The sequence below is a fragment of the Homarus americanus genome, unplaced genomic scaffold (genome assembly GCF_018991925.1).
Source record: "Homarus americanus isolate GMGI-L3 unplaced genomic scaffold, GMGI_Hamer_2.0 scaffold26351, whole genome shotgun sequence".
In the NCBI taxonomy this organism is placed as follows: Eukaryota; Metazoa; Arthropoda; class Malacostraca; order Decapoda; family Nephropidae; genus Homarus; species Homarus americanus.
Window position 1 is genome coordinate 3948332 of NW_024724368.1, and position 23449 is coordinate 3971780.

General features: G+C 39.8%; 1 protein-coding gene across 4 annotated transcripts in view; it reads right to left on the minus strand.

Moving 5' to 3' along the window:
• Positions 1 to 22997, minus strand: part of LOC121864176 (cationic amino acid transporter 4-like) — a 29545-nt gene extending 6548 nt beyond the window's left edge. Inside the window, exon 1 of one of the 4 annotated variants that reach the window (XM_042363173.1) lies at positions 22922 to 22997. Coding sequence is in view for 1 of the 4 variants with exons in the window: in XM_042363170.1 (XP_042219104.1) it covers positions 3759 to 3804 (46 nt within the window). In the remaining 3 variants the exon portion in view is untranslated. Of the gene's footprint in view, positions 1 to 3758; positions 3929 to 11277; positions 11495 to 21375; positions 21492 to 22921 lie in introns of those variants that run through there. The other 3 variants (XM_042363171.1, XM_042363172.1, XM_042363170.1) reach the window with 3 other exon arrangements.
• Positions 22998 to 23449: the final 452 nt, after the last annotated feature.

Below are 23449 nucleotides of genomic sequence, written 5' to 3' on the forward strand. Positions count from 1 at the left end.
AAATGCCAATGATATTGGTCAGATTAAAAAAAAAAATCGTGGGGGCTTACATCGTCCCCCCCCCCCTTAAACCCCCCAGCTGGGTGGGCTCGCTGTGTTCGCCATGTTCCCCCTCCCACAACTTTTTGGACCCCCCTATTTATACTCCTGGATCCGCCCCTGATTATGTCTTCCCGTGTCGTCTTGTCCTAACAAACATCTTTAAATTTTATTCTAATTACAATCCATAAACATAATACGCCAGTGACTTTATAAATAACGTATTATAATTGTATAATTACCTGTATCGTACTGTACCTTCAGTAGCTTGATATTAATCAGCTGTAACCAGCAGGAAAGGTTTATTGATATAAAATTTCTCTTATGAAGAACCAAGTACAAATGGAGTACCGGGGTATCAGTTTTGTCATACAAACCACTAAAGATACAGGAGGTAACCGGCCTGGAAACACCCTGTGACATTCAGAGGGTCACATTAGACAACGTCCTAATGATCCTACCCTACTCACATCTCACCAAAGGGGATATCACGAATTACAATGGTGAAAGACACTCGCGCAACCGCTGTACCACCGTCAACCTCATAAGCTTAAAAGCCTTTTCGTGTTACAATGCAGGGTGGCCAGACAAGTGTTGATAAATCTCTTAGATTCAGCAGCTAGTAGGTTACCCTACGTTTTTGCAGGATGCTGATCCACCTTAGGGTTGGTCCACCATCGACAAGCGTTCCCAAGTGTATAGATGTACATTAATGCCAAGTGTAGAAGGGCGAGTGCTCATGGAGGGTCTAGTTTAAAACAAGTACTGTATTATGGGCTTGGGTGAGTGGAAGAGAGATTTATGGCCTGTGCTGTGGATGAGATCAGCAGAATATTCCAAAATTTTAGGCACTATATATTATGAAGATTACGAACACACTGTTAATATGAATTGGAACAAAATCTTGGAAAATATCAGCATTACTGATTGTTTATCAAACATAAAATTATCCTTGTACCAAAAAGCAATTATTGTGAACTCAAAAGTTTTGTCCAAGGTATGGTACCTATCCCATACATTTCCATTAAATAAAATTTACTCACAGAAAATTGAATCATGTATTTTTAAATACATATGGAGTGGTATGTACCAGCCAATTAAAAGACAAACTCTGTATTTACCTGTCAAACAAGGTGGTATTGGCGTAGTTAATGTGTTTTGTAAAGCAGCTGCTATATTATGTACAACTTTCATAAAAATTGCTTCAGACCATGAAAAGAGGAAATCTTTAACTCCATATTATACAAGTATAAGGACCAGCTATCTATTAGAAATGAAACCTACGGATAATGTTTCCTACTTGTCTCCACCTTATTATAGTATTGCGATCAATACTCTAAGAAGGTTAGCAAGGCATCATAACTTTCCAAATGTCAAGAATAAAGATGTATACAATATGTTAATATGGACAAAACCTGCAGTTGAAGAAAAGTATCCGCTGTTTAAATGGCCTTTTATTTGGGAAAATATTACTTGTAAATATATGGATCCTCACCAGAGAGGCTTCATATATAGGTTTATTCATGAAACTCTACCAACAAATCAGAGACTAAAAATGTTAAACATAAAACAAGATGATAGTTGTGTAAGATGTGGTGAGGTAGAATATCCATTACATGTATTTTACTTCTGTTTCCATAACAAAGAGATAATTAAATGGTTTAAAAATCTCCTGAATACAGTCTGCAATGTCAATAGCAAATTATTTCTACATTTCTTAATGTTTAATATTAACTGTAGTGATAATAAGGATAAGAATACAATGATCATGCTAATGTCAGATTACATTTACTGTATGTGGTTAAGTAGGAAAGAAAATTATAATGTTAAGGAGACTATAGCCTTTATTAAAGGCAGGATATATTATAATAAATAGATGATCAGGTGTATTTTAAAAGAAAAGTCATCCAAATATTTCACTTACAAATATGTTAATATGTAATAATATGTATACAGTATATATGTAAATTGTAAAATTTATAAAAAAAAAAAATTTCATTATTGTCTCTACAACTGGGAACTACAGTTTGCACGTGTACCCAAAGATAAACACACAAGTTTCGTTGCGGGTGTTCCTGCCTCGCGTTTTTGTGCCTGATATGATGTGTGGTCAATGTGTATGGCATGACTTTTTGTGTATGCATGCATGTGTGGATGCATGCGTCTGCGCGCCAGTGCGTGTCTAATGTAAGTACAGTATACGTGTGTAGCATGTGTACAATGAAAGACAAGTCGTGTCGTGAAATTTGGTGAAAACATATGCCGAAAGGCTAAACTTTTGGTGCGCTCTGCCTTGTGGTAGGGCTCTCATAATGTTTCAAGAGTTATATTTAATCTTCGGACAAAACCACGACACGACTTTTGTCTTTGATTGTACATTTGTGTGGGAATGTGTGTGATGATGTATATGAGTGAATGTAAGCGCATGAGTGTGGATGTACGTGGGATTGGGTATGTGTACGTGTGGGTGAGCGAGTATGTGTATAGGTGTCAAAGTGAGTACACTTGTGTGGCTGGATGTATGAGGGTGCATGTGTACTGTGCACTAAAATTAGCCTCTAAAAGCCTTATTGATCCGCGAGGGACGATCACCACCACGACCACACACCCCCCCCCTACACACACACACATGGAAGTTACCATAAATAATAGGTGAACCAGGACGGTCTTCAGCTGTTGCAGAATCACAACTAAAACCCAGGTGAAAGAAACGGTCCCGGCCCCTCAAACATTCGTGACCTAGACTTTATTAATATTTTAAATCAAACAAAATTCCTGAAATGTATCGTATCATCCTTAACTGTTATTTATCAGGATACTACAATAGCCCGAAGAAAACTAATGCACGAATATTTGAGATTTCGCAGCCCATGTCTAGAGATGGCATCCCTCCAGAAGCTGCGGGAAGGATGACGCCTCACCAGTAGCATAGTCAAGTCGACGGAGGTAGCATCGTGCTCTCGTTAAAATTTACCGCAAACCTTGAACACAACATACCTGTGGCGGCTCGGGATAGTTCGTAAATATATCTGTGAGTAATAATGTTTTAGACACTAAAAAAAAGTTGCATTCTTACCACAAGCACCACCTGTAAATACTTAAATAGAGGAACAACAAATTAATTACCAATACCCCAAGTTGAGAAAAGGTTGAATACTCGCAAAAAATTCAGTGCAAAAATTAAATACAAAATTAAATAAAACCAGGAATTTCCACACACGGTAAACCTCAATGACAGCCCAACACGAGGCAGTTCCAAACACACACACACACACACACTAGCGGTATCAAGTAAATAATGTTACCTGGCGCCACTAACATGAAGGACACAGTAAGCCTCCAGGAGAAAGTTATCTTAACAATTATTGAGGCCAGGTTTCAGGACAAACTAAAGGAAAAAAATTGCCTCATATAGTATTCTGATACTGCCAAGAAAATGTGTACCTGTATGTATGTGTGTGCGTCTCTGTAACTGTCTGTCTGTGTATAAGTAAACAGAATAATTACAAATCACTGACAGCAGCAGCAAACACTAATATAAACAAGCTCTAATACGAAGCAAGTACTTCACCACCACAAAATCAAAATCACTTGCTGAAAATTTGAGTGGAATCCAGCACACACACACACACACACACACGCCCCTACCCAAGCTGTCTCGCCGCCGAACACCCGCCTTGCCATGCTCACTGTCCTTCACTCGCCACACTCGTCCTTACCACACTCGTCTGCTTCTGGAGCGAGGAGTCTTCTGGTCTCGTACATAGCGCAGACCGAGTTACCCGTCTTAAAGTGTTGTCAATGCCTCAAGGTTGTAGCCAGACTCAACTTGCTGTCTGCACTTGAGGCGAGCACTTTATATTCCACAACTACACCTGTGACCTCTGTACACTACTAAGTTTATGATGGAGACAAAAATAAAGTATAAGTTATTAATTAAAGTTATATCGACCACTATAACTGGTTCTGAATGTCGAATGGTTCAAGGCAAGATCAGGAGGGACGAATGGTGTTTAAACCGGTAACCATAACCTGCGATGGATCAAACACGAATACTGACACGACTATGGAGCAATGTTGATAGGTTAGGTTTATTCACTCGTGTCTGAAGAATGTTTTATACGACTGAGCGGTCATGTTCGTGGTATTTTTCAAGATCGACTAATTTCCCGTCATCACCCTATGAAAACATTTACATTTTCTTTTCATGTCACCTAGGATCCACACACACACATTTCCTACAACCCACAGACTTCTTGCTATAAATAGGAAAGTGAAGGAAAACATGTTTGGTTCCTCTGAAATGTCAACAGTGTGTGGCCCCGTGAAAAAGAAAAACGTTTTAGTTTAGTTTCCCCGACAGTCCAACACGGCAGTTGAGCCTCGACATCCACATAAAACATTTCTCATCGTCACACACACACGTAGAAATTTTTGCCAGAGGACGAATTAGGGACACAAGACAAAATATAATAACCACATCCTTGAATGAGCCACGCCCGTCGTCATGTCGCGGTCCGCCGCAACCGTATCTGCCGCAACTGTATCTACCGCATCCGTATCTATACCGTGTTCTTGGCGTCCGCTGCCGATCCCTCTTGTAAAAGATTATAAGTTTTTTGGGGGAAGGAGTTAACACGTCCTTCCCCTCTTCAACTCGGCAGGGAAGTTCATCCTCCCGACAACTCCAACAAGTTCCGTGATAAACTGTCCAACAAGTTCTGTGATAAACTGAAGCCGATTATGATTTGGCAGCCATTTTCCCATCACGAGGGTCTTCGGGGACAGATTGCGTGCTCGACTTCACTTACGCAATCACGCATACCCTTAGCGTTTGAGGTTAGGAAATGTAGAATGAATTAAAAATAAAACGAAAATAATGAATATCAATAATAAAAACATGAAATCAGTTAACAAAAGAGAAGGAAATGAGCATGAAGAGTTAACGGAAGATAACAATTTAAAATATAATAAAAAAGTAGGAAAATAGTGATAAAATAGACCTAATTAGCGAGATAAATAATCAAGACTGATTTAGTTACATTTTTTACTCGTAAACTAACATGGCTTCATTAACTATAAACTAAATATTAAATAGCTCACCAGTTAAGTTTGTCATAACATAGCGAAGATGAAAACATTAGATACATTATTAATATACCGTAACAGAAAAAAAGGAATGCCCAGATTTTAAATAGCTACATATTACAATTTGTACAGATTTTGAAGTTATATTAAAAAACTGCCCCGATTTCAAGTGGGTTAAATTGTTTGTATACTGTACAGTATTAAAATTGGGACATTTGGAATAGTTACATAATATACGGCCCAGATTTTAAACAGTTTTGTAATAGAATGTTTTTATTTGTGATGGTTAATACGGTTTATATATTAAAATCTGAATGACGGCCAAGTGAGGACTAAAAGATGGGAGCTTCGGCGGCGAGGTGACGGAGAAGGATTTACCAGAGACCTAATCAACCAGATAGTGATAAAGCCTCTCTCTTTCTTTCTCTCTCTCACGCTTAAGACTGAGGTGTTTACTTGTTTCCAGATACGTGAAATCAACTAAGCTCTCAATGTTTACTGTACACTCGCCACCATTTACCCCTTCCTCCTCCTCCTCCTCCTCTCCCCCCCCCCTGTTTTCTCACCAATCAGAATCTGTCTCTCTTCCTCCCTGATGCCTCTCACTTCCTGGCAAAGGGGGAGAATGTGGAAAAGCGAAAGGGGGGGGGGGGATTTTTCGTTCACCCCACCAACACTACCAGAAGAATGTGAAACTCAGGGAATGTTGGGTTATTATATTTCTCATGAGGGGAGAGGGGAGATGCGGTCTAGATCCCTTTCCTTCCCTCCCCATCCACTCCCCCCCCCTCTCTATCTCGCTTCTAACCCAGCACTTCAATGTATATCAAGGGAACACACCATCCAATTACACTAACATTACTACCATAACCATATCCTCCCTAACATCACCACTAACACTACCATCACTTCTACCACCATTACCATACTCTCCTGAACACTACCACCATCACCACTACTACTAGATATCGCTACTATATCCTCCTCACACCACCACCATCACCGCATACGCCTTTATGATTCCCACTTTTTTCACAGATGTTTGGACACGCACGCGCACACACACACACACACACCGAAATACCCCGGTTTTAACGAGCAATTCCGGGGTCTGAGAAACAGCATTAAAACTGTTTGCACCGTACTGAGACTTAACAAACAAACGTAACACAAATTTCACTTACATCTGCTAATACTGTATTGAACCAATAGACACAGATGTTTAAGGGGGACATCTAGTTCCAAGCCTTTAATACCTGCGACTGTAGCTGATATAACATGTGTAAGCTACGAGAGAGAGAGAGAGGAAGTAAACAAACCGGTGAAGGTTTTTTTTTCGGGCAGTTTTTAAATATTCCTTTACAACGAAATCTTAAAAAGCACATTGAATTTTTTGTCCTTCTCGTTTTGGCGTCAATGGCAAAGCACAGCTACTAAACCCCTCTGGACAAAGGCGAGAGGCGGGAACTACGAGCGTCAACACAGTATACGTAAACAACTCGGCGATGCTATCAGTACGCCTGGGTGACGAGATCAATAAAGCCACTCCTCTACCCTATCTTTCTCCATGAGCAAAAAATGTTCACATGTGCGTTTTGAGAACTTTTCGCGATACTGGAAATGGGGAAAATTAGTTAATTCCGTATTAATGTGGCATGTGATTCGTGCTTGACCTGTTCGACTTTTCATTTCTAAACTTCAACCAACCTATGCTAGTTGAACCTAACCTAACTTAACATAATCTAACCTATGTTAGTCGAACCTAACCAATCCTATGCCGATGTATTGGTAGCTTGCGTTAACCTAGTTATGAAATATCCCGAAAACGCCCATAACATTCAAACTGCTGAAACTCAAGTCTGTCTATGAAGTGTCAAACTCCAAATCCAGCCTTTAAAACTTAATAACAAAATTGTATACATCAGTTATTCTTGAGGGAAAGATTAGTTCAATAAATCTGCAAGTGACTGAGAAAACATCACGTTCTTGGCCAGACATAACATAGCGATGGTTGTAACGGTCTGTACGCTGTCGACATGAACTTTTAAAAGGCTGGGTTAGACATTTAAAAAATTAGTACGATGAATAAGCTAGTTTCAATGGCCCACAATTATAGTGGGAGGATAGAGTAAGTAAGGTAGGATAGGCTGAGGTTCATTTAATAAGGAATTCTGAAACTAGGCGTCGCCACTAGTAAAAGGCGCGGCAACCCACCTTGCTCCCTCACACTTCTCAACTCTGTCTAACTTTGATGAGTTCGCGATGCTCTTATGATTGACAATTATTTAAAGGTGTACGGCAGGGAACCTTGTATACTACAACAGAACACCTGTGCTCACCGATCAGATGCTGGCAGAAAGGCAGTATACGCTCCTATAATGTGTCACTGTGGGGTGGAGTGGTCAGGCGCTCCTATGTGACACTGAGGGGTGGAAGGTGTGTGCTAAACGTGACTGATCGCTCGTGCTGTTTCTTACCGGCCTTCAAGTTCCACAACACAGTCACCAGGAACACGATAGCTATTACACATTTTCTGACCAACAGTGACCCGAAAATGGTGTATATACTACAAGTTACCCCAAAACTCACTGTCATTATGAGTTTTGTTTATAGTGTCAAGTTAAAAGTAAATAAAAATCGGATGATTGGACTCCTATTTAACGTTTCAGATACAAGCTAAATATTTACATAAGCTTGATCTGTTTATCCATCTAACTATAGCTTTGGATACAAGATAAAATGCATATCTTTTTTTTATTTGAGGATTGATCGATTTTAATAAACTAAGTGTGTGTGTATGTGTGTGTGAGAGAAAGGGGGGGAGGCAAGAGGTGGCAGGTGCGCCTAAATTAGGGAGGACTACCACCCGCAGGTGTGTGTGTTGGGAAGGAGGGAGGGGGGGGGGTGTGAAGGGGGAGTGGAACCGAGGGCAATTTTGTTTTATCTACACTCTTTTGTAACTTTACTATATTATCCTTTCACACACACACACACACGCACACAGTGACGAATACATTTTTGAAGATGGACTGAGTATTGCTTTTTGGGAGGGGAGAAGATTGATTTATATTCAGCGTCCAGTAGTGACTAAGTGGTTAACAAATACACCTTGTTAAACATTGTATGTACTTTAGGCATGTGTTTTGGTCCCTTGGTAATTGCTTAACATGGGCACCACGCAACACCCGTTCTATAAATAAAACATTCTAAATTACTTTCCGACTCGCACCCTAACTAAAAAAAAGATAACAGTATCGACATGCAATCTTTATACATTTCGTTATTCAATGTTCATTATATTAACTTTCCTAAAAAAAATTACGTAACGCCAAAACACTGAAAACGTGACCACCAAGTAAATATTTTAAGTTATAGAAAAAGCTTGTAAAACATACAACCCCAGCTAAGTGTAAAACTATTACTGCAGGACACACCAACACGGTGTGCCTCGAACGGTGGAAACGAAGGCTTTTTAAAAAAAAAAAAAAAATATATCGGATGACTGAAAACATTTACTAACATTTCAAACTCAATGTTAACTTCCACAATAATATTAAGTAACAAATATTCTGCCAATCAAAATGACATTTAGTCGCAAAATGAAAGGGCAGACCTGGTCCCCAGTTGCCATAAATACAGATAACAGATATGCACTAGCAAAACGATGGCGTCTGATTGGCTGATCCGCTGCTCAGTGAGAGACCAGAAGCAGTAAAGCCAAACATGGCGAGTGAAATAGTTTTTGTGCAAGAAACAAAATGTTTTTCGGTTATATTAAAAATAAACATACCTGTATTGCGTTTCTCGTCACTCGTGGTCCATTTGTTTTCATTGCAACTGGCCATGTTTATTACAAGGGCGAGTTTAACAGGTGTAATATCATTAAACGTGTTATTTTAACTTCAAACAATTCGTTTAAGATGTATAGCTATGCAGCTACCATAAATAAAACTAAGCCGCAAGAATTAATGGTCACCTAAAAAAAAAATACCTCTCGATAACTCCCGGGCTGTGGTAACCCAGCTTGGGGAAAGCAGGTGGCTGGTCTGGCTGGTTAGTGACGTGTCAACTGGTACTGCTACAGGTGTGTATGCCTGAGGTTAATACGCACTTATTTTTTTAATCTATTTTCAAATTTTAATATGCTGTACAGTTTAACTCCCATACAGCTTTAACGCCACACCAAATTATTGACAAATATTTTAACCTGTAACCATGCAGAAAAACGCTTGACCAAGATTTTTAATACTGTTTGAAGTTTTCCCAACTGACGTCATACCCAGGGCCGTGTGAGTGTGGCATATAGCTATTATTTCAGTGTTAAAACTATCCCTCGAATTATTATTTTTCTTTAAAGTGTCGATCTGTGGAGAATTTTAACACTAATACTATAAACATGAGACGAGAGGTTAATTTTAAACCAAACGCGGATACATGGAGAGGTTCAAGCGGTAGATGCGAATCGCGATTTTTTAGTCCTTACAAATTTAGTACAACTCAAGGGTTTAGACACACTTTCATCTTCTCAGGAAGTTTACAATGGAAACACCTGCATTGTGTGTGTACGTGCCCATATCGGTGCGTTATTCTCTCCTCTAGTGCAGCTGTTTACAGGATTACGATGTAAATAATTATGCTCACTATGGAGAATTTCATCATCAAAATGTTCAATCATAAGCGGGGTATATACACTTCACACAGCCCTACTGAAAAAAACATCATTACAAGAACATATAGTAACAATAATGTGGTATGTCAGCTTAGAAAAACAAGCAAGGTTTGACTATTACTCCATTGGTAATGATTTGTTTTCTTCGGTGGTTTTCAAAAGAAGTTTGTAATGCATCGCTGAGGAATGTTATGACTTTGAATATTATTTACTCAAGTGTAAGTGGGCCATGGTTAGGCATGCTCACACGCTTCGTCGATTAAAAACAAACAAAAATAACCGTGATTTTAACAGGGAAGAATCATTGCACACTTGTAGCTCAGCGATTTGTTCCTGTTAAAATAATCCCCCAATAAAAAAATCTACCAATCAGATCGCGAAAGTAAACCTTGAAATAAACGAAGGTAGTCAACGGTAAAGAGAAGCATTTCGATCACGTAGTTAAAATATCTACCTTATCAAATGAGAGGGTATGAGTGTAAAATACGGCGGTCGTCCTTATCACTGAATATTCTGACGGTATCTATATTAATATGTCTGCTTTAATGCAAGTTCACTGAGAGAAAAAGCTAGATTGAATACGAGTCTAAGAAAATAAAGGCGAAATGTATCAAGTACTCCATCTTCTCTTTACAATGAGCTGGGAGACCAAAGGGCTCTTCACACACCAGTCTAAACAAACTAACGTAACCTATATTTTGTACTTCGTCTGTAAAATTTTCATCATAAACCTCGTATATCATAACATCAATGTTCTATGGTGATATTTATACATTATGTAGTTATGGCGCTCAACTCGTCTGCACCATTACCATTCTTTTGTTTAAAGTAGAAATTTACACACATACACACGCTTGCACGTTATATATTTATACATCACCTAACTGCATAAGCTTCTACGTTAACAGGAAATTTTGACACTTTTATATACTCTACTTATATGTCGGATTTTGTTCAATATTCCCAGGAGAGTCGAAACCCCAGTGAACTAAGATATACCAAGCAATATTTGGTAAGGTTTAGGTGTGAAATATTTTATATTATAATCAGCTTGTTCTCCTACATTACTAAAAGCTGTCAGAATCATTCCGACGTTCAGGCAAACTACAAGTGTGCCAACAGGTGATAACGGAGTGCTTTATTGGTCGAATTAACATAACTTTAATTTTCCAAGTCTCTCGTTGCCATGATTTCACAGTGTTGCGATCTCCTACAACTTAATCCCGGGGAAGGTAAATATACAGAGAAACAACAATGAGAGTTCAGTGTTATATCTTATCCCCCATTGGCAAAACGTCTACCATTTGGTGAAAATAATTTAACTCACAATAACAACCGGATATAATATGAATACCGGTATTATATCGGCATTTCTCGCGTAGACCTAGAGCAAGGGGTTTGTCTTTGAGTTTGATACTACAGTTCTCAGCGAAGACCAGTTGCTCTCATACAAAATTTATACAATCACTTACGACACTTACCTACACTCTTCCTACAACAATAATCAACGTCTTGCCCATCTGGTCTTGTTAAACCTGTCTTCGTATGAACTAAATTTCACATCTAATTGCAGTCACTCTTTCTATAACCGCCATATCTTTGCTGATAGAATTTCTAACCACAATGATGATATAGAGGTGATTATTTACACTGAGGTAGCCGGATAGCGACAGTTACTCGCCCAAGAGCCCCGCGCACTGACTGAAACCGAGTGACATTCAACAGGAAACGAAAGCCCGATCAGATGTATACACGTGGATAGTATCGTGATAAACTAGTTCATAAAAAAAAAACTTATATCTGAAAAACTTAAATATTTCGTACGTTATCAGTTCTTTTCATGGAGTATTATTTATCTGTACCTTAAAAAAGTTTATATTTTCCTTACTATTTTTGTCCAGCTTGGTGAAAGTTTGACTCGTACGTCAGACAGCGGTGCATGGTATCGCAATCTGTAAAATGCCAAACTGCGATTGACAATATACAAATAGTCTTTTTTTTTTTTACAATTGTTTAACTGTTTATTTGTTATTAGACCTTAAAAAATAAAACTCGTGCTTTGTTTTAGGTTATCGAGCACACCTAGGATTAGCTCCTTTATACATATACACATATTCATAAAACCATACAGACACTTTATACATTAAAATTGGTCGCGCGCGCACGTAAACAAATTTTTTTCTCAACCTTACACACCTAAGTTCACTGTAAGGTTGGTGTTAGATAGCCTACTCGTACCCCATTCTCCCCCCTCCTTGATGCAACCCTCTCCACCCCCCCCCGAAAATACCCGTCTAAAATATAACGGCCATACGTTCAACTGAGAAGACTTGATCTGGAATTATGACCATTGACTGGAGTTGGTGAGGAACAATGGAACTTTTGCGAGAATTCAGCCCAGGTTATGGACGCTTTTGAAAGGGCTCGGCCAAGGATAATGAACTTGTTTCTTTCCCCGTTTCCCTTTTTTGAGGACTTCATCTGGAGTATTGTGGACATATTGAGGACATTTTATCCGGGAAGAAATAATTGTAACGGGAATTCGTCTGATACAAAGAAAGACACTTAGAAAAGATGGATTACCTAGTGAATCACCATCCCAGTTTATTTCACCATAAGATTAACCCACCTCACTGCTATTTTGGGGGATGAGCTTAGGTTAGGTTGGTTAATTTTTAGGTGAAATAAGATGGGGTAGTGATTCTTCAGGTGATCCTCATATGGACCTATGGGCCTTCAGGGTAAGACCAGGGCGTGGTCATGAACCACACCTACGAGAAGGGCGTGGCCAGAAAACCAGAGCAATGGCGAGTCATTGGTGGATGTTATAGTGAGAGCAGGGAAGGGTGTGGGCGTGGGTGTAGGTGAAGGCAGCCAAGAAGTATGGAGGTGACGCAAGGTGAAGGTGAGGCCATAGCACGGTGACACCCAGGTGATGGCAGCCAGGCGAGTGTTCTATATGACAGATATACACAGGTAATGAAGATCCCGGTAAGGCCACAACAGTTGCTACCACCTGGTGCTCACTCAAAGAATCGCCCCTTAATATTATGTAACTGCAGATATTAAAACATGTCACTGTTAAATTCGATGTACGACAATAATGAAGACCTTTAAATCTCATCAAACTCATGCTGTATAGGGACACTCATCCACAGTCACAAACAAGACACCTATTGCATGTGTGTATGAGAATCCGAACCTAGGTAGTGCTAGTCAGGGAAGCACTATAATACCTGTGTAAACGTGTCCTTGGATTATGTCACGGTAAGCCTGGCCGCCCGAGCCTTCATGGCGTGTGCGGTGGCTGAACACTTGCTGGTGCTGATGACATAGGGTGAATGTTGATAGAATTATTGACAAGTTATTTAGATACAAACCACTTGTCACTGATATCATCCAAAGGGAAACAAAATTGTAAGGTGAATTTCCTATATTTAGGTAATTCGTAGCAGTGCTGTAATTTTAAATATTCTTAACGCACACACACACACACTTCTTTTTGCCAAGTAGCTAAGATGGATGGATTGATGCACATGACAGAACTACAAAACCCACATGGTGATGATGGTGACGATGCAGACATACACACTACCATTCATTCAAACAAAACGTCCCGCGCGAGTACATCTGGCACAAGGGGAGAACATCGGTCTTATTGTCAGGCGAGTGTATACCTGTCAAGATATCTGTCAGAAATATGAAGAAAATATAACGACTGGTAATGAAGTCTGAGAGAAAGAGGTGTTATTATGGTATCACTCCCAAAAATGGTTAACAGGGGGGACTGGAGTATTCTCTATCTTAACCCATTAAAATGTCTAGATTCCTAAACTTGGTCAGATAAAATGAATGGGGAGAATCTTGTGTCAGTAGCGAAGAGGATATAGAAAATTATGGGATGTGGTGTGGGTCATGTAGCGAGGTTGGTGGCGCCAAAGGGGTCTCGCTTGCTTGACTGGTTTGACTCCCGAGGCTGCCAGGTAATGATCATCTGTTCCTCGCTACTGACCAAGAGTTCCTTCAAGGTCTAAGACTCTAATTTGTATATAGTTGACATCAGATGGATAAATGGTTGGAGTGGAGGGACGTAGGCACCAACCCTCAAGAAATTACGTCATCTCCATCGATTACCTGTAAATATTTTTTTTTATGTTGTGGTGGTGTTGTGGGTGGTTGTGTTGTGGATGCTTGTGTTGTTGTGGGTATTTGTGGTAGTGCAGTGGATGGGTGAGTCCAGTTAAATGTCAGGGTGTTATTAACGTAACGAGGCAAGTGGGTGATGCTCCCTGAGGATGGGTGAGGGTGGGTTGGTAGGGGTGTTGGGGGGGGGGGGAGGACTGGCTGCCTCTCTCACTGTATACCTGCCTCTCACAGGTCGATGGCGTGGTGCCTCTCCCACGCACCACCGCCCTCTCCTCACCTCTCCCAGCTATGGTAAACAGGTTAAAAAAGAGCAAGAAAAGTCCTATTAATTTTTCACCCTACGTTAATTATTGGTTTACGTCGGGACTCCAGGTGTGAAGATAATTAGGTTTCGTCTCAGGTAATCTCATGGAAGAATTCGCAGACTTCGGCCATGTTGAGGAGGAATAATTGATTTTCGTTATGACTGGTCCTGTGAAGGCGTTATATATTTTGGCCTCCGTTATCAAACACCTTTACCCTCACTACATCAAACGTATCACCCCGCCACACACACACACCAAAAAAATAAATAAATACAAAAAATCGCGGGACAATATGTGGCAAAACTGTCCAAAAAATTCGTTCAAGTTTTATGAAAATTATTGGAACCTTCACGTATATGTTTAATGTTGTATTTTAAAGCAGCCAAGATATCATCATGGTTATTGTAACACAGTTTTGGAAGACTGGAAGTAACACAATAATTGACTGTGCCTGAACGTGACCAGCAGGAAAATTTTATAATTAAATTTGATACAAAAATACTATGTGATATTTTGAGACGAACTGAAGTTTTCACAACGCTTTCTGCATTTGATGTTATCTTTTCTTTCTTTCTTTCCATTATCAAAAGCTCCAGGGATGATGATGATGATGACAAAATAAATAATGATAATGATACTACTACTACTAATAATAATAATAATAATAATAACAATAATAATACTAAGAACAGACAAACGCAGTTGAGAAGTGAACTTATACACTGTACCAGGACTGCGAATTTCCTCTAAGTAGAACCCCCCCCCCCCCACGGAGGATTAGAACCCAAACACTTATCGTCTTAGTCTACCTTTCACCCTTTGAGAACATAAGCACACTTGCTTCACACATGTTCATGGAATTTCACAGCGGCGTCGTACCTAGAGAGAATAAGGTAGGCAGGTCCTTTGCACTGCACAGTCAAGCACGGAGCAAAGTTTGTCATAGCAGCGCCCAACACACCTGTGCTATCGTGAACACACAAAGTTTTCCCGGAACCTCTGACCTAGGCTGTGTTGATAATGGTCGTCTCTGGCCTGAACTAAAGACTATTTGGTATATAACTGTAAAACCCGCAATTACTCTCGTTAGGTTTTATTCTCAGAGCAAACGCAGTGTAGCGACGACTGACCAATTTCCAACAATTTCTTATTTTACTCGTAGCTGAGGTGAGATGGGCTCTGCTTTGTTGTGTCCAGGGTACTCCCAGGCAACCCAGCTGTGAATTGGTATCTTACTTTACAACTGAGGAAGCGGCAGAGGTCGAGTGCAGTGCCGGACACGCTTGTCTCTGTACCTTCAGGCCCATGGGATTCACTTCATTTTAGTGTCTCTTGGGGAAAAAAATATAACAATAATATCCACATTTCTGATCTTGTGTGTCTTGATTAAAAACTTGCTCCCTAACTTTCTTTAAGGCGTCATATTACCTGTGAGATAGTTAATAACTAAATATGATGAGGTTGACGTCATAATGTTATTACTACGCTTTAACAACTTGGGTGTTTCAAGGCGTAACAAAATAATTACAGCACACTCGACCATCAACAAATAAAAATTAAGAGAGACAAAATTAAGATGAAAATATAACACAATGGCGCGTCAGCAGGTGCAGGGCCAAACAATGAAGGGATAAAATCAGTTTTTCCCTTGATAAAATCTGGGTTAAAAATATTTCCCACAAAATTCTACGTCAAGATACAATAATAAGCGTCCAACTATCGAGAGCTTTAATTATCTAATCTATCTATCTATCTGTATGTTTATCTATCTAATCTATCTATCTATCTGTATGTTTATCTATCTATCTATCTATCTGTATGTTTATCTATCTATCTATCTATCTATCAGAGTCACAGGTCAAGGCCACAGGAAGGTTAAAAGCAAAAGTCTTTTCTGGGTCCAAATTCCCTTATCGATACAGATATGTCCATGAAACTCAACATAAGTACCATCACCAGGCACGACGCTCACCACCACCATAGTTGCATACCCGCGTCAGACAACAGTCACAGGTGAAGCTCAACGCTCAAAACATAACCTATATCCTAATCTAACCTCACCTAACCTAAAGTATATATCCTAACCTAACCTCTAGCCTAACCAAATCTAACGTAACCTATATCCTAATTTGACCTAACCTAACTTAATCTAACCTAACATAACCTAACCTACATTCTAATATAATCTAGCCTAACCTAACCTAGCCTAACCCATATCCTAATGCAGCCTAACCTAACCTATCCTATGCTATCCTAATGCAGCCTAACCTAAACCCACCTTGGCCAAGCCTAACCAATATCGTAATGTAGCTTGAACTAACCTAACCTAACCTAACCTATCGACATATTCTCACCCAACCATAACAAAGATGTCCGTACATCACCACTACACAAAGCCAATCACTAAATTCATATAGGTCAAGGATCAAGGTCTTATGAATCTCAAAGGTCAAACTGTTAGCTAGAGCGTGACCCCTTGTGCCAGAGTAGATTTATTAATGGAATGCGCGTGACTTGTGTATTGTCCCTTGCTGAAAGATACACAATGGCAAAGGTCACTACTGTAGGTGTACTTATGGTTCAAACATTGCTTGGATGGATCACCTGAAGAATATCCACCCCAGCAACTTATTTCACCTAAAGATTAACCATCCTAACCTAACTTAATCCCCCCCCCTCCAGTAGTGTTAGGATGGTTAATCTTAAGGTGAAATAAGCTGGGGTAGAGATTATCCAAGTGACTTCATAAAAATATTTGACAGTTCACTTTAAGACCTACGTATGTACAGCGGTTTTTCTTAGTTCAACTTGTTTTGGTATACAAGTTGTGGTCCTCCTGCAACTCTCTGTTTTGAAACTAGGAAAACAAACTTTTCCATTTCTTTTTTCCTCCATTCTGTGACCAGTATCAATAAGTGAGGAGATGGAGGAGCGGCATCGTATTTCAACGGAACTGTAGACCAAGACGCGCTATCTTGAGAAGTTATGACTATTCTATTTATAAAAGACGACTGGCAAGTGACACTATATATTTTCGTTGTTTTCCGTCGTTTAAACATTAGGGAAGTCAGATAAACGAGGCTACGAAGATTAATAACGTTAAGTAATACCAAGAAGGATACTTAAATCCCTAGAAACAAAGAATATAATAAAGAATTCTGAAATAAAAGAATGTTTTAATGCCTGGCACAGTTGATATCCCATACGGCCTAAATCCAGGTTATTGTTACAACTATTTTCTGCGTTGTGTGAGTTTGTGATCCAAGATGATATTAAATGTTCAGAAACACAACTGGTTGAATATATTACAAATATTATCCTCGTAATTATCATAAGAATCTGGTAGTTTTCCTTGACATACCTTTATTATTGTTGATGAAGGTGAGTGAAATAAAATTCTTACAGTTTCGCTTCAATATACTGTACTAATAGCACCGCCCACGACGGTTCAGTAATACGAGAACTTTCTGCTATAAAATTAGACTATAAACCTTTATGATATATTTACGGAAATGATTACATCCGATTTTTTTAAGGCTGGATCACTTGGATTTTCTTATACAACTAAAATCCTTTGATAATATTTGATACAGAATTAATGATATTCTAGTCGACTGGATAAACAACAGCAACGAGCCTATGTGGACCTATTTGTGTGTGTGCGTCAGTTTTCCCTGTACTGTATACAATCAACATGTCCAGGTTAGAGGCGACGCTAACACTGAACTACACTAGGCTCTCTGCCACACTTGTCCACTCATCATTACCAAACTTTAGGGCAGGCCGAAGGTTTGAAGGGTCGGGCACATCTGTTACCCTAAACTACTTCTGTTAGGGCTGTGGTCTGCTGAATATGTTATCAAGGTTTAGTATTTTGGGGGAGTATTTATATATAAACTCAACTTCTCAAACCCTCTTCTCTCTCTCAACTTCTCAAGCACTTTTCTGTTAGTGCTGAGTTTTATTGGGAAATAGCCATTGTGTACAGATGTATTCAAGTACAGTATTGTAATGACTGGACACGGACCTCATCATAAGGCGAGGGTCGATGCAACCCTCTGTAGTGCAGAGGGTTGCATCGACACTAGAATGTTTGCGGTGTATACTATACACAGCAAACATTCTAGTGTGGACACAGCGCAAAAGTTTCTTTGTACACGGTAATGGCTTTCACATCACTTTAATCTCATCTAACCAACTTACAAGTTAAGTAACCTAACTTAACTAACCTTTCCTAAACTACCCTAACCTAACCACCCTATTATAAATTCAACATAACCTAGATTTATTCCCGCTCGACTCCTTCGATATTTGCCCAAGTGCTACTCAGATGCGCACGATCAGTATAACTTTTCAACACTTTTTTCCCACCAAAATCTGTACATATTCCTATTGCACTTTTTTTCTTTAACTGTTCACAACTTCTGTGTTCGATCGACAATAAAACCATTGAATCTCACCAAGTTTTCGAGTGTACCCCATCATTGTGAAAGTTTTATCTGATCAACACACACTGGTGCCATCTAGTATGTGTGTTTTTTTTTACGATTTTATGGTTTGTCTCGTCAAGTCCAAGGTTCCATTTCATAATATACAACAAGATGCGTTATTTTCGGCATGATAGGTACAGTATGTGTCAGCACCAACATGCCGATAACGCCGCCGCTGATAGAGACACCTGGCAACCATCTCATATTTACTACAGTTGGTGACCGAAGTCTCTCCCCCCCCCCACAAAAAAAGTATCTTGACTAGGTTAGGTTAGATTTAGGCAAGGTTTGATTAGGTTAGGCAAGGTTCGGTTAGGGTTTTTTCTGTGATTTTTTCCGAGATTCCTTGGGTTACAAACGAATTCTTTCTCTTCCTCTCGAAACTAACAAGTAGCAGGTTTAGAGGAGGTACAGAGGCTTGCATCGACCCTCGCCTTATGATGGGGTCCGTGTTCAGTCATTACAATGCTTGAATACATCTGAACACAATGGCTATTTCCCAATAAAACTCAGCACTGACATAGAAAAGTGCTTGAGAAGTTGAGAGAGAGAAGAGGGTTTGAGAAGTTGAATTTATATATAAATACTCCCCCAAAATACTAAACCTTGATAACATATTCAGCAGACCACAGCCCTAACAGAAGTAGTTTAGGGTAACAGATGTGCCCGACCCTTCAAACCTTCGGCCTGCCCTAAAGTTTGGTAATGATGAGTGGACAAGTGTGGCAGAGAGCCTAGTGTAGTTCAGTGTTAGCGTCGCCTCTAACCTGGACATGTTGCTCCCCTCTAAATCTATTATGATTTTGAATTTAACTTTTCCATTTATTTTTTATTACGTTGTAATAATATTAGTGCGTTTATTAATGAGTTTCATCGTAATAATTAATAACATAATTGCTTCACATTTTCTAAATTGTAAGTCTTCAAATTTTACGAAAATATATCACTAATTACTGATGACTAGTTTATATGTTAGGAAATTCTGATCAAATTAAGACTTTATTAATTCGTATGTGAGCATTATTAATTGCAGCATTGACAAGTATCTAATTTAAAAAAAAAAATAAAATAGTGGAAATTGTTGAAGCTATTAACGTCCTCGGGTTACACAAGCTATTAAGTTGATAAGACTACTGACATGCTTTAAATAAACGAAACTTGTGTCGCTACACCAAATTCACTTTCTCAGAATACAGGAGAGAGACCAAGGAGGGTAAAACACACGCTGTATCGCTCTCTGGTGGCTCGAAATCCAGATTTCCAAGTAATCCCTCCGCTCATTCACGACTCACAGCGTTCACACCATACATAAAGGCACCACATGACACGATTGACAAACAGACGATAGGAACAACTTCACACCATATGATTTTTTTACTCTGGTATAATCGCACGCATTTAAGTCATCATGTACACAAGAATTACAAAATAATAATTAAAAAAACATGGAACCTCATAAAATTATATATTAATTACATTTGTTTACAGTGTGTTGAGAGCACCTGTAATTAGTGGCAGACGAGAGGATTTAAAATTGTAGTGTCTGGTATTTCCACCTGGGTTGTACCTGTACCTGCATTTATACCTGTACTGTAACTATATGTATTGTACCCGTACTTAGCCTAATACTTATAAATGCACCGACACTGTACCACATCTAAACCTATACTTGTATCTTCACTGTATTTTTAATATAAATATATATATATATATTTTTTTTTTATTTGAGTAAACACTTATGAACAAAAATTACAAGTGAAATATTACCTCCCATGACCCAGCTGGCACTGTAAGATCAACTCCCAGGATGGTACAATACTTAATTGAGATGAATTGGTAAAAAAATCCCATTTCTGATAAACCCAAACCCAGCATATAGCCCAACCTAACCTATCAGATCACTTGAAGATCAAACACCCTAGTTTATTTCACCTGAAGATTAACCACCCTAAACGCTGCCTCGGGGGAGTAGAGTAGTCTAGGTTAGGATGAAATAGGTTAGGTTAAGTCAGGGTAAGTTAGATTAGGTTAGGTTAAATTACGTTAAGTTGGGTGGGTTATTAAGTTAGGTTAAAATTGGTTGGAGTGGTTAATCTTCAAGTAAAACACGCTGGGGGTGTTTAATAGTCAAGTGACTCAAACACCAAAGCAAATACATTTAGGTGGAAGCAATTATGACCTCGAGTACCCCTACATAGTACACACATCTTGCACGCACACAAAGCTACCCATACTCTAAGATATCTCCATTACTGTGCTCATCCTCTGCATCTTATTTAATAATTACCGTAATAAAGTGTTCGTTTTGTTTAATGTCAAAATTGTGGAGGGAAAATGTGGTAGGATAAGTTACGTCACTGGTATATCCCCCGAGTCACTCTGTTATGACGTGTTTATTATTGCAAAAAAAAAACGACGCCATAAATGTTATTTTTAGCTTCAATGAATGTCATGATCGATGACGTCACGGGAGATGTTTATTGTTATTATTTCACCCCTTTGCAAAATTAAGGTATACTTGGCCAGCTGGACCTCTCCATATGGTTGAATGGCTAGGGTTGTGGCAGCCAGGCGTGGGGAGGCTAGCATCAATGGCAATATATGAGGGTCACTAAGCTGCCAACACAAGAGTACTAACCGCTGGAGAAGAGTGAGGTGTGTTATCTACCACTACCACCACCACCAGGAGACCGGGGAAACACAAGCAGCAGAAGGTACAGCTGGAGAAGCACAGTGAGAAGGCGTCTCTCCCAGACCGCCACTGACACTGGCTCGCTGGGAGAGGCAGAGAGAGTGGGGGAGAAGAGCAAGAATGAGAGTTCCAGCGAGATAGAGAGAGAGAGAGAGCGCGGTGGGTGTAGGTGAACGAGGAGGGGGGAAGGAAGTAAGAGAGGAGAGGTGAGAAGTCTTTGTGGCGACAGGTTCGTACTCTTCTCTCTACTGAACCGAAAATGTTTATATGTGTGTTTATATATCTCACTGGGTGTCCCTACTGCTTCTTAGCGAATGGCGTGGCTCACACCCAGCCCTGGGGCCTCGCGATCGATTAGTTTGGCCTCGATAGGGAGGGAACCACCTGTTGAAGCCAGCCTCCTGGTGCTTGTCCTAGACGTGAGAGGTCAAATGGGCTCATTTAGAGGAAAGACAATATTTGCTCGACAAACACCCATCGTCCACATGTTAGTTCCGTGTGGGCGTCGTTGTATAAACTGCGCATTGAGAGAGACTTTACTGTTGTGCATGGGTGTTGAACATACAGTACGTCTACGTAGTTGCTTTGATGGTGTCATATTCGCATTGTGCAAATGTAGTCGTTTGAGTACACTGATTGAGGTGTGTGGGCGAGAGAGCGTGTGCTTTGTATGTACAGTACAGGGGTATGTATGCATGGGGTTTATTGTTTCACCTGCATCTACAGCCAGGTAATACTGACGTACTTGTAAGTGAAAGAACTTCTTTATATTTCCCAGAAAGCATTTTTCAATGTGAAAAATAAATAAAATTTGTACTAAGAACTTTAAGCATTAAGACAACCTAGGTATATAAGTGTAAAACCTGAATGAGCGAATATTGTTTTCGCGTAGTTACATATACAACACTGAAACCAATAATCCTTCAACAGATACCAATTAAAATTTCCATGCGTTGTCCTAAACTCTAGAACCAGCGTGATAACCTCAACTGTGTAGCTCAAACCATTCACAAAGTGGCAGCAGAGAATGACGTCACCAACTCGCCCAGTACCCGGCACTCATGCCGCCATCCTTTACAACCATAACAACAACTAAAACATGAGCCCCCAACACACCGTTCTTTGTCATCGCCGCCAACAACACCCAGACATGCAGCTCCTTCACCTATTCCTCCCGCGAAAAAACATGGGTGCAAACACAGCCAAATAACATCTCCTGATTTATAATCGATTATGTTCCTTTGTACATTATCTTCTTCAGATACCAGTGTCCTCAAGTCTGAAGCTCAAAAGAATATTGGGTGAAGTTCTATTGTGTGGGCGACTCACGTTAAGCCTCTCGTCAACATCGTCTAGTTGAGACACCGCGAGCAAATCAATGCGCTCCCCTGGGAACATCCACCAGAGCAGACTAATATCTTTCCCCACACTTCATCGGCGTCACATATAAAACAAAGTCCGTGAATGTTCTTCTCCTTAACTCCAACTTTACCTTTGGCATTGGTGGTTCTGGTTCCTTCAGATAGTATTATGGGATGAAGTGGAGCAGCAAACCTGTGTTATTGTAGGCAGGGGTGAGAGTAGTGCCACCACGGGGTCATTCATTTCACGCACGATTAAGTGTGTGAATTAAGCTTTTGTCTAACTTAAGGATAAAGGTCATTGGACATTTGGGGAAACAGACACTGGTTTCCTCAGTCATTACCAAACTCCTCACTCGCCTGGATATGTAATGTAACCACTGTGTGTGTGTGTGTGTATGTTTTTATAAGACTTTATGGCACTAATTCAAGTCCCTCTGCGCTGTACTTCGTCCAGTGATATGATGTGTTTTTGTAGGTTGTATACCGTACAGCAGTCATGGTAGGGACCGACATTCTTTCACCTCTGCTGCCACTTGCTGTGATTATGTGGTCAACTACTGTACGACGCAGTGTCTTATCTGGTGTACTGCCCAGAGGAGGAGGTAGTGGTTATAATATAAATGGGTGTTAATTCAACTTGGATTAACATGACGTAA